General features: G+C 47.2%; 1 protein-coding gene across 1 annotated transcript in view; it reads left to right on the top strand.

Annotated features, from left to right (window-relative positions):
* LOC126248457 (U-scoloptoxin(01)-Er1a-like) overlaps nucleotides 1–12,536 on the top strand; it is a 98,624-nt gene that overhangs the window by 58,527 nt on the left and 27,561 nt on the right. The window contains exon 2 of the mRNA XM_049949459.1: nucleotides 7,577–7,761. Within this exon, the coding sequence (XP_049805416.1) occupies nucleotides 7,577–7,761 (185 nt within the window). The remainder of the gene's footprint in view (nucleotides 1–7,576; nucleotides 7,762–12,536) is intronic.

The following is a 12,536-nucleotide window of genomic DNA, read 5'->3' as shown; positions in this document are numbered from 1 at the left end:
AGACGGCCTAACGGTGTGCGGGACCGTAGCCCAGCTTCATGGAGACGGTTGCGAATGGTCCTCGCCGATACCCCAGGAGCAACAGTGTCCCTAATTTGCTGGGAAGTGGCGGTGCGGTCCCCTACGGCACTGCGTAGGATCCTACGGTCTTGGCGTGCATCCGTGCGTCGCTGCGGTCCGGTCCCAGGTCGACGGGCACGTGCACCTTCCGCCGACCACTGGCGACAACATCGATGTACTGTGGAGACCTCACGCCCCACGTGTTGAGCAATTCGGCGGTACGTCCACCCGGCCTCCTGCATGCCCACTATACGCCCTCGCTCAAAGTCCGTCAACTGCACATACGGTTCACGTCCACGCTGTCGCGGCATGCTACCAGTGTTAAAGACTGCGATGGAGCTCCGTATGCCACGGCAAACTGGCTGACACTGACGGCGGCGGTGCACAAATGCTGCGCAGCTAGCGCCATTCGACGGCCAACACCGCGGTTCCTGGTGTGTCCGCTGTGCCGTGCGTGTGATCATTGCTTGTACAGCCCTCTCGCAGTGTCCGGAGCAAGTATGGTGGGTCTGACACACCGGTGTCAATGTGTTCTTTTTTCCATTTCCAGGAGTGTAGATAGCCATTTTTCACTCACTCTATTGGCGAGTGGAACAGAAAAGAAAATAACTGGTTGTGGTACGATGTACCCTACGCCACGCACCATACAGTGGCTTGCGCTGTATGTATGGAGGGGTAGGCGTACGCAAACGAATTTATGCACAAAAAATGTTTTCATTCTTATCAATATATCTGAAGTTCCAAATATGAATTTGGCTTTATATTTTACTTGCCACTCCACTGGGATAACGTAGGTCAATGATGTTAGAACTACGCTATAAATGAAACTCGGCCAGAGCTGGCTCAAAATCAAGAAAAGTCTGGCCACGTTAATACTGATATGAACTACTTGCATGTCTTCAGGGAAGATGTCTATCGCATCAGGCACGACGTGTCTAGCAATACAGTTGTGTACATAAAAAATTTCTTAATAGTCCTACCGAGGATGCAGGACGATGATGCCCTTTTTTTAGATAATGTCTTAGCTTGTGGACATCGACCGACTCGAATATATGTTGTCGTCATGCAGTGGTAAATAACAGATTATAGACCACCATGTTTAACCTACAGTAGTGTTGTGACCTGGGTCCTCCCATTAAGGAATATGAGACCATACCTTGGAAAAAAATTTTATTGTAAAAGGAAATCAATGGGTTGTTCTTCGAATGATGATAATGTGTACTTATACAATCAAAGTAACATCACAGTGGTAACACTGCAAGACAAGAAACAGAGAGTACAAGGCACAAGTTTGATAGGCGTTAGACGCGTCTCACCGCGATGCAGGCAACGATGTGACTAGGTACTTGAGAGTGGTGTCCTGTGTAGTAATACACTACATGATCAAAAGTATCCGGACACCTGGTTGAAAATAACTTACAAGTTCGTGGCTCCCTCCATCGGTAATGCTGGAATTCAATATGGTGTTAGCTCACCCTTAGCCTTGATGACAGCTTCCACTCTTGGAGGCATACGTCCAGTCAGGTGTTGGATGGTTTCTTGGGGAATGGCAGCCCATTCTTCACGGAGTGCTGCAGTGAGGAGACGTATCGATGTAGGTCGGTGAGGCCTGGCACGAAGTGGGCGTTTCAAAACATCCTTAAGATGTTCTATAGGATTCAGGTCAGGACTCTGTGCAGGCCAGTCATTACAGGGATATTATTTTCGTGTAACCACTCCGCCACAGGCCGTGGATTATGAACAGGGGCTCGATCGAGTTGAAAGATGCAATCGCCATCCCCGAATTGCTCTTCAACAGTGGGAGCCAAGAAGGTGATTAAAACATCAATGTAGACCTGTGCTGTGATAGTGCTACGCAAAACAACAAGGGGTGCAAGCCCCCTCCATGAAAAACACGACAACACCATAACACCACCGCCTACGAATTTTACTGTTGGCCCTGCGCACGCTGGCAGATGACGTTCACCGGGCATTCGCCACACCCACACCCGGCCATCGGATCGCCACATTGTGTACCGTGATTCGTCACTCCACACAAGGTTTTTTGACTGTTCAATCGTCCAATGTTTACGCTCCTTAAGCCAAGTGAGGCGTCGTTTGGCATTTACCTGCGTGATGTGTGGTTTATGAGCAGCCGCTCTACCATGAAATCCAAGTTTTATCACCTCCTACCTAACTGTCATAGTACTTTCAGTGGATCCTGATGCAGTTTGGAATTCCTGTGTGATGGTCTGGATAGATGTTTGCCTATTACACATTACGATCTTCTTTAACTGTCGGCGGTCTCTGTCAGTCAACAGGCGAGGTCGGCCTGTCGCTTTTGTGCTGTACGTGTCCCTTCACGTTTCCACTTCACTATCACATCGGAAACAATGGCCTTAGGGATGTTTAGGAGTATGGAAACATCGCGAATCTCGCGTACAGACGTATGACACAAGTGCCACCGAATCGCCTGACCGCGTTCGAAGTCCGTGAGTCCCGTTGAGCGCCCCATTCTGCTGTCTTACGATGTCTAATGACTACTGAGGTCGCTGATATGGAGTACCTGTCAGTAGGTGGCAGCACAATCTATCTAATATGAAAAACGTATTTTCTTGGGGGTGTCCGGATACTTTTGATCACATAGTGTAAATAGTTCTTCATGTAGTCACACTTATATACCGTCCCCTATCTCACTGTTGGCTGGCGGTGGAAAATTACGTCTTGTTAGCTCACTCAAAATGTATACAACTGCATAAAGTCCGAGTACATCGCAGGTCATAAGCTGGTGTCAACAACTCGCAGAATCTTTTGTTGCCGGTCAGCGATCAAAACGTTTCTTTTCGAAGGCCGTACAATCTAGGATTGGTATTCCAGTGAGGCAAATAAGCCGTGAGCATTAAGAGAATAATCCAACCGACGCACCAGATTTAAGATAACCGTTTGATGAAACACCGTGTCCCGTATCCTGCTGCGTGAAGAAGTCCGAAACTGCCTGCGGCACATCCTTGTCTGACAGGAATCTTCGGCCCTTCAAGACCTTTTTTAAGGGATCGAAGGCGTGATAATGGCATGGGTGGAGATTAGGACTACAACGTTGATGCTAGAGTTTCTCCAAATTGAGTTGGCGTAACTTTTGTGTTACGATATTTGCCTTACGGGGACGTGCTTTATAATGAAGCAGCATCATTCATTGTCCTAGTTTTCCCGGACGTTTCATCTTAACTGTACGCCGTAATTTCTCCAGAGTTGCTCATTACCGTTGTCCAGTAACTGAGGCACTATGATCCTTGAAATCAATAACCAATGGGCCCCGGTAATCAATGAATAGGGTGAGCATCACTGTTCCAGCAGATGGCTGGCTCTTGAACTTCTTGGGACAGGGGGCACGATGGAGATACCACTGTATCGTCGACGCTTTCGACTCCGGTTCTCAGTAGTAACAGCCAAGGAGAGAATAAGAGCACGTCAGTCCTGTCTGGACACATATGGTAATAACGTCGTCACAGTTCACGTTCCCGATTTACTGCACGCGTGTTGTAATGACTCGAATGCCACGCTGATCCCTTACCTACATGTCGGTGCTTGTATATCCGCAACCGAGTAGCGATGGGTTGCATATAAACTGCAGCAACGCGCTCGGACGGAAACTTTTTTATCGCTCCTGACAGTAACACAACGTGAGGTAACAGTGTGGCCATGAATTGCGGGTAGTTTAAGAAGTTAATACTCTCTGCTAGTGGAAATACTGCTTCCTGGAAATGGTCACGCAGGATAGGAGGGGAGAGGGAGGGAAGATCACTGACAATCAGTGGCGATGGAACGTTAAAGTGTACATTTCTTCCAAGTCTCTCATTTTCTGTAAAATATCCCATGAACCACACAGCAGTCCCATCATTCACAGCGTCCGCGATGCCGACAAATGTGGAACTTTCGCACCCACCTCTCACTGCTACCACATGCCTCAGGTACCAACCAAATACTGGCCACACGAAATATCCTTCAATTCTCTGCAGGTTGTCTCTTCGCTTGATAATGGTTCCTTTGCCAACCCATTAAGAAGTGGCGGTGTCTTTCTGTCGTCCCCTTCAGCTTAGCAGTTCGCCTCCGTAGCCAAATACGCTATCACACGCCTGTGGTGGTGCCCCTGTCGAAGGCAACCGGTTCAAAACCTGGTGCTGGAAGAAATTTTCGCATCAGAATTTAACCTGGATTAGATTCAGAGCTTCTCCGCAGTTTCCTATAAAGAAGGGACATATGACACTGTTCACGGTGATCCGTCAGTCGAATTCGAACATTAAGCACGACGGTCCACTCGCTGTTAATCAAGAGGAGTAGCGTATGTACCAGAACTGCAAGGGATGCAAGTGAAAGTCCAGTTGGAGTATTTGTCCGCACGATCGATGTGATATGCTGGTCTCTTACAACAGACGTCGAGTTGATTTGGTAGGACTCTGAAGCATTTTCTGGTGAACTGCAACCACGTTTTCTGGTGTGCGAGCAAGTTACGGAATGTTTTTTGGCTTGTTCAAAACCGATCCTGTCTGACGACGCCATTTTTGGACTAAGCGTTGTACGGCACTCTTTGCTGGCACTTTGACACGATTAAACTTTTCAGCAAACAATTGACCACACTATTGCCACGACACTGTTGTCACGTAACTTCCCTCAATTAACGCCCGCTGCTCCACTGTGAGCACGATCGTCTCCTTTGCACTGCTCCACTCACACTGACACAGTCCTCACTACGCTCTGAACCGCTGTGGATCACATGGCGGGCGTACACGTAGTGTGCACGTTGCGGGTGGTTATATGCACATATTCACGTCCACTTGTATCCACTCATCCGGATCACTTTTATTTCCTCGACCCTGAATACGCAAGTGATGGACCTTTAAATGCAACCTCACAAAGTAGGCAGGTGTAACGTCAGTCTGTACATAAGGAAAAATTACGCTACTGGTTTCTCATATAGTAATCGCGTTTGGATGTTGGTAGTCTACCAGCACGTTTCGGAAATCAATAGCGGCAGGATCGAGACCTGTCGAGGGTGTGGTTTATCGTTCTGCAGTATTGCTGCTCTCGTTTGAAGGGATCCTACAGATGGCATGCGAATAATGAGAATAAAGAATCGATGGGCTCAGGAAGACCGTACTTAACGCCATGCATGATCTCAGTGGCCTTACACAACTAACATCCGAACCGAGAGGACAGGTATTTTTTATGCTCGGACGAGTGGAGTAGTACAGCCACGTCAGCACACTTTGCAAGACATTGGGCTTGTTTGCAGCGAGACAAGTATCCACACAGACAGTGCAGTGACGTCTGGTGCATCAGATAACCATGCGGCAGCAAAGTGAGACACCCCGCCACCCCGCCATCCCCCCACTTTGCAAGACATTGGGCTTGTTTGCAGCGAGACAAGTATCCACACAGACAGTGCAGTGACGTCTGGTGCATCAGATAACCATGCGGCAGCAAAGTGAGACACCCCGCCACCCCGCCATCCCCCCACCACCCCCACCAAAAGAAAAGCGTGTGGTACCACGGTCTGGTGCAACTCTTTCAACTGGATGCCACCTGGGAGACTTGCATGTCTTTAAAAACAATGGTACCCGGTTTTCCTCGTACGGTCATCCATCCAAGTACTAGTCAGGCCCAGCATTACTTACCTTCGGTGATCGGGCAGGAACCATTGTTACCAAAGACAACACATGGCACCAGACCGTATATTCAGACGAGTTCCGGTTTTCTGCACTACATCACGGTGAATGTATCGATCGATGTATGAAAGGAGAACGAACATCGTCATATTGCGATCATCATCAACATACAGGCCCTGAACCTTGGCCTGATGCTATGAGTGTCACTGTGTACGGTCATAGCATGGAATGATGTACACTACTGGCCATTAAAATTGCTACACCAAGAAGAAATGCAGATGATAAACGGGTATTCACTGTACAAATATATTATACTAGAACTGACATGTGATTTCATTCTCACGCAATTTGGGTGCATAGATCCTTAGAAATCAGTACCCAGAACAACTACCTCTGGCCGTAATAACGGCCTTGATACGCCTGGACATTGAGTCAAACAGAGCTTGGATGGCGTGTACAGGAACAGCTGTCTATGCAGCTTCCACACCATTCCACAGTTCATCAAGAGTAGTGGCTGGCGTATTGTGATGAGCCAGTTGCTCGGCCACCATTGACCAGACGTTTTCAGTTGGTGAGAGATCTGGAGAATGTGCCGGCCAGGACAGCAGTCAATCATTTTCTGTAACCAGAGAGGCCCGTACAGGACCTGCAACATGCGGTCGTGCATTATCCTGCTGAAATGTAGGGTTTCGCAGGGATCGAATGAAGGGTAGAGCCACGGGTCGTAACATATCTGAAATGTAACGTCCACTGTTCAAAGTGCCGTCAATGCGAAAAAGACGTGACCGAGACGTGTAACCAATGGCACCCCATACCATCACGTCGGGTGATACGCCAGTATGGCGATGACGAATACACGCTTCCAATGTGCGTTCATCGCTATGTCGGATGCGATCATCATGATGCTGTAAACGGAACCTGGATTCATCAGAAAAAATGACGTTTTGCCATTCGTGCACCCAGGTTCGTCGTCGAGTACACCATCGCAGGCACTCCTGTTTGTGATGCAGTGTCAAGGGTAACCGCAGCCATGATCTCCGAGCTGATAGTCCATGTTGTCTTGCAAACGACCTCATCTGTTGACTCAGGGATCGAGACGTGGCTGCACGATCCGTTACAGCCATGCGCATAAGATGCCTGTCATCTCGACTGCTAGTGATACGAGGCCGTTGGGATCCAGCACGGCGTTCCGTATTACCCCTCTGAACCCACCGATTCCTTATTCTGCTAACAGTCATTGGATCTCGACCAACGCGAGTAGCAATGTCGCGATACGATAAACCGCAATCGCGATAGGCTACAATCCGACCTTTATCAAAGTCCGAAACGTGATGGTACGCATTTCTCCTCCTTACACGAGGCATCACAACAACGTTTCACCAGGCAACGCCTGTCAACTGCTGTTTGTGTATGAGAAATCGGTTGGAAACTTTCCTCATGTCAGCACATTGTAGGTGTCGCCACCGGCGCCAACCTTGTGTGAATGCTCTGAGAAGCTAATCATTTGCATATCACAGCATCTTCTTCCTGTCGGTTAAATGTCGCGTCTGTAGCACGTCATTTTCGTGGCGTAGCAATTTTAATGACAGTAGTGTAATTATATCTGTCGTCCGAGCTCAGGGCCTGCCATTTCACTGTTGCTGCCAGAGCTGGTAGCTGTGTGCTCTACATTTCTCACATTGTGTACCCCTAAACCACTTACAAATTCAATCAAGTATTCTTACTGCTGTATTGCATACGCACAGCAAGTAAAATTTCGTTGTTTACTATCGTTGCTGGCGTTTTTCTTTTCACGTTCCCAAGTTTACATTACTACAGTTAGCGATGCACCTGACTTACCACGCTAGTGGCTGAGTGCTAACGTCTGTGCGCAGCGCCAGCCGTGCTGGGCGGCGTGTCGATCCTGTTCCCGCTGCCGGCCCCGCGCGACCCCTACCACGAGCTGCACCTGCCGCGCGACCCGCCACTCTACCCGCAGCTGCACACGCCGCCGCACACCGCCTTCTCCTGCGCCGGCCGCGCCTGGGGGCTCTACGCAGACGTCGATGCTGCCTGCCAGGTAAACGAGACACTGATCCAAAGAAATCCTACCATTTAAGTCGTATGAGGGGCGTTCAATAAGTAATGCAACATATTCATTTTTTTCTGAAAGCAGGTTGGTTTTATTCACGATTCCAATACGCTATAGTATTCTGCACTCTTTTTGCTGCGAACACCTATTTATCAACATAATCTCAGTTTCAGCCTCGTAAGACGCAAGCAATTCTGCACAGATGCTCCTACGCTGCTGTTTACGGTCTTCTGTTAGGCGACGAGGAACCCAGCCGGCACACAGCTTTCAGTACCCCAACTGGTGGACGAATGTGTCAGCACTACCAACAGAGAAATCCAGTTGAGCAATGAGGTATTTGATTGTCATCCGTCGATCACCTCCAATGAGAATGTCCGCACGTTCTGACACTGCAGGAGTCACAGATGTGTGCGACCGACCTGCATGCGGGAGATCGGACAAGTTAGCGCGACCTTGTTGCGATGGTGACGAACGCTTCGCCCAAAGACTTATCGTAATTTTGTTCACTGCCAAGTCTCCGTAGACATTTTGCAAGCGCTTGTGAATACATATGATACTCTTGTTTCTGATTAAAAAAAAAAAAAACTGTGACCGCTCTCTGCCTGGAACGCACCTCCGGTACGGACGCCAATTTGAGGGCTACGTGATGCGTCGCCATCTATCGTAACTTCATGAAACAACAGGAACTGAAGCGGATATATTCCACGATCTCCGACACAGATTTTTTCAGAATGAGATTTTCACTCTGCAGCGGAGTGTGCGCTGATATGAAACTTCCTGGCAGATTAAAACTGTGTGCCCGACCGAGACTCGAACTCGGGACCTTTGCCTTTCGCGGGCACTTGCCCGCGAAAGGCAAAGGTCCCGAGTTCGAGTCTCGGTCGGGCACACAGTTTTAATCTGCCAGGAAGTTTCACAGATTTTTTCAACCGAAATTGGCAGAGCGAAAAAAATTGTAGCATTAATTATTCAACGCTCCTCGTATGTTGCCTGACAATCTCGCATCATTCTTATCCTTGTATCTGACACACGAAAATTTTAAATTATTGGAGAAAGTTGAATGCTTATTTCTTTGTCAGGTGTATCATAATTAATAGCAAAAATTAACACGGCATAAATAACACGGTAATAGAATACAAAACGTTTCAACAGACGTGGCCCTGCAAACGAGCTATTTGGGAGGTAATTTCGAATGTATGGTTATTATCAGATACTGATTTGTGTCCTAGTTAGTATAAGTGTATTTGAAATGTGAACTTTTAGATCAAGTCCTTGTCTAATTGTGCTCAAATTTCAGCCACGGCCTCAATGGTAGTACTGTACTCTTCTCTTCAGATAGGACTCCAGGTAGAAAAAAACAGACTGAGGCTACCTGATCCTGGAGGCCAAGGTGTAGACCCTGCTCCAGCTCTCCATCCTAGACCATATTGGGCTAAACTTCAGCAGCGTACTCGAAACAACCTTAGCAATATGTGAGCGGACCCACAACTTTTCAGCCTAGTCCCCATACAATTTGACTCAAATTTTACCCATGGCCCGTGGTTGGGAATGTCGTACATGAATGTGACGTACTGACAACTTTGTGCTGATGCAAGACGACTCTAGCCGTAATATCATGTTGTTGCCATCACCTATACGAGACAAAACTTCCAACATTCCCATTAATGTTGTCCCCCAAAAGGAAACTCAATATCGCTGATCCCAGCGAAAGCACATCGTTACCATTCACTCCTCATAACTTATACCATGGTGGGTCTAATCGTCTCTTTCTCATCAAATACAGTCTTGCCACAGACATGTTCGCACCTGTTTCCAGTAAAAAGTTGTGTTTCCTTCTATCCATTAAGCAATTGAAGCAAAATTCCCCCTCTGCCTGGCATAATGAAAGGATGGAGAAGGAAATCAGTTGTGTCTTTTTCAAAGGAACTTTCTCGGCATTTACCTGGGGCGAATAATGAAAATCATGGTACACACAAATATGAATGGCCGGACAAGGTTTGAACAGTCGTCCTTCCAAATGCGAGTACAGTGTGCTACCTCGCCACCTCGCTCAGTTACATCAATAGCAAAAAATACCACAATAAAGAACTTAATATTAACTACACTTACAAGCTGCACAAAACATTCTTAATCCTTACGCCTGAATGCCAAGCTTGCAAACTCTCTACATTCTCTGTAATAATGCTCGGGCCTTTTATATTTAACACAGATCTCCACTGAAGTTTAAGTGTTTGGAGCACTACGCCCGTGAAAATTACACTGCGCACAACTAAATTGGTGCAAGCCAGCGTTTGTTTCTTTAGTGTACCCCCTAAACTCCCTTAAATCGTCGCCTAAGTCCACTTATACAAATTGAACTTTGAGCCCAACTCGCCAATCTAATTGACCACACAGTGTCAAAAAAAAATGGTTCAAATGGTTCTGAGCACTATGCGACTTAACTTCTGAGGTCATCAGTCGCCTAGAACTTAGAACTAATTAAACCGAACTAACCTAAGGACATCACACACATCCATGCCCGAGGCAGGATTCGAACCTGCGACCGTAGCGGTCACGCGGTTCCAGACTGAAGCGCCTTTAACCGCACGGCCACACCGGCCGGCCACACAGTGTCAACCACTGTAATGAATACAGCCAAAACACTGTTTCCACTCACCACGCTGCATTGACGACGCTGCATGCTGACCCGTGAAGTCGCTCGATGACACTGGCAGCACTTCTGGCTCCAGCGAAACAGAATCACGGTGCGAAATCCCCACGCGTGGGAGGTTATCCTAACCCAGAAAATTGATTTTGAGTAGGTCCGTGCTTTTAAAATCTAAGCTGTGAGTTTAATGTGCACAATTTTACTAGATGACGCTAATTTTTAATGGCCCAAGCTGTAGATCTCCAAAGTGGACACTTATACAAACAATAATTAAGTGAAACGAGTGTAACAGAAATAGTATATCATTTAAATACGATGATTTATTCACCAAAACCATCAATCGTATGCACAAACTATGAGAAAATGTGCACTGATTTAAAACACAAAAGTTAGAAATCTAATTAATGGCTTTAATTGAGTAACAGTGTTACACGATTGAACGAGAAAGTAAGCCTTCCTGACTGTAATATCGATAAAAAGATGAACTGCAAGGCTTGTGAATTCTACATGACAGTGACTCTAGACCAGGTGACTAATTGCAAAACGGACACATTCAACACACCAAGATGAATTTGAGACAGAAATGCAAGTGAGGTCCAAGAATGTCCTAGCTATCGGTGCTGCTATTTTTACTCACCATAATGATGCTCGAACGCCGTGATAAACACTGCCGTCGTGCGCATGGCTCTTGTTTGAAAACGAGGGTGTCGGCCGCTGTGACCGAGTGGTTATAGGTGTTTCAAAAATGGTTCAAATGGCTCTGAGCACTATGGGACTTAACATCGATGGTCATCAGTCCCCTAGAACGTAGAACTACTTAAACCTAACTAACCTAAGGACATCACACACATCCATGCCCGAGGCAGGATTCGAACCTGCGACCGTAGCAGTAGCGCGGTTCCGGACTGAGCGCCTTAACCGCGAGACCACCGCGGCCGGCTATAGGTGTTTCAGTCCGGAACCGCGCTGCTGCTACGGTCGCAGGTTCGAATCCTGCTTCGGGAATGGATGTGTGTGATATCCTTAGGTTAGTTAGGTTTAAGTAGTTCTAAGTCCAGGGGACTGATGACCTCAGATGTTAAGTCCCATAGTGCTTAGAGCCATTTTTTGAAGACGAGGGTGTGTTGCTACTGGTCCAGCTTCATTGCCGGCTCGTTTGCTATGTCTCCCACGTACGCAGCTGACATGCACAAGATGCGCACAGGTATACATCCGTGATAACTCAATATCCGCACTTGTTACGTCTGTGTATGAAAATCTCTGTGCGAACTCTACCACACCTTCTAAAAATTCTTTTACATCTGAACACTACTATGTTCTCCGAAGAAGTCCGTCTACATGAAGAATACTTGCACGTCTTCTGAAAAAATCTTAAGCAGTGCACTCCTCCACGTCTTCAGAAGTAATCCCCTAGACTTTCTTTCATGGATTCTAACGCCCAGCTTTCTTTTCCCGCCAAACTGTGACTGCTCGCCAGTGGTGTAAGATGCAGAAAATAGTGGTCCAATAGCGAGGCATTTTCTACGTTTTGAATCCTGCATGCGTCGCATCTGATGCCAATCACACCACAAAACTCCCTCCTATTACTAAAAAATTGCTGCTTCAGCGGTGGCTCCGTGATATCACTGAGCAAAGCACCAGTGGCTCATTTTCGTGAGCAGCAACTAGCCTTGCAGTAGGATCTGAGAGCAATGCGCGAAGCTAGTCCATCATTTCTGTCGGCTGTGTTTTCCTCCAAAAAGCGTCGTATGACTATCTGCAAAGGCCACTTGAAAAACACGAAAACGCTGCGCTCTCCTGCTGCTTCCTAGCCCTACTTCAGCCGCTGGGCAAGCCGGGGCAAAAGATACACAATAACCCCTATCCCATGCTCTGCTCTGGCACCCTCACTTCCATGAAGTCATAACCTGTGCTACCAGCCTGCTTTCTCACCAAAGACTCGTTTTTTTTTTTTTCTCCACATTCATGTTTCCGGTCGTCACACATTCAACGCACTGTGCTTTCTCATGCACACGAAAACCTTCCGACAACGAGTGAGTTCAGCACAACATTAAATGAAAAAGGAAATGAGGTTATTAGAGCCCAGTGATAGAAATAATCTTGTTTTCAATGAAAT

Source organism: Schistocerca nitens, chromosome 3, assembly GCF_023898315.1.
Source record: "Schistocerca nitens isolate TAMUIC-IGC-003100 chromosome 3, iqSchNite1.1, whole genome shotgun sequence".
In the NCBI taxonomy this organism is placed as follows: domain Eukaryota; kingdom Metazoa; phylum Arthropoda; class Insecta; order Orthoptera; family Acrididae; genus Schistocerca; species Schistocerca nitens.
Note: the sequence above shows the minus strand (reverse complement) of the source record. Positions and strands in the feature narration are given on the sequence as shown.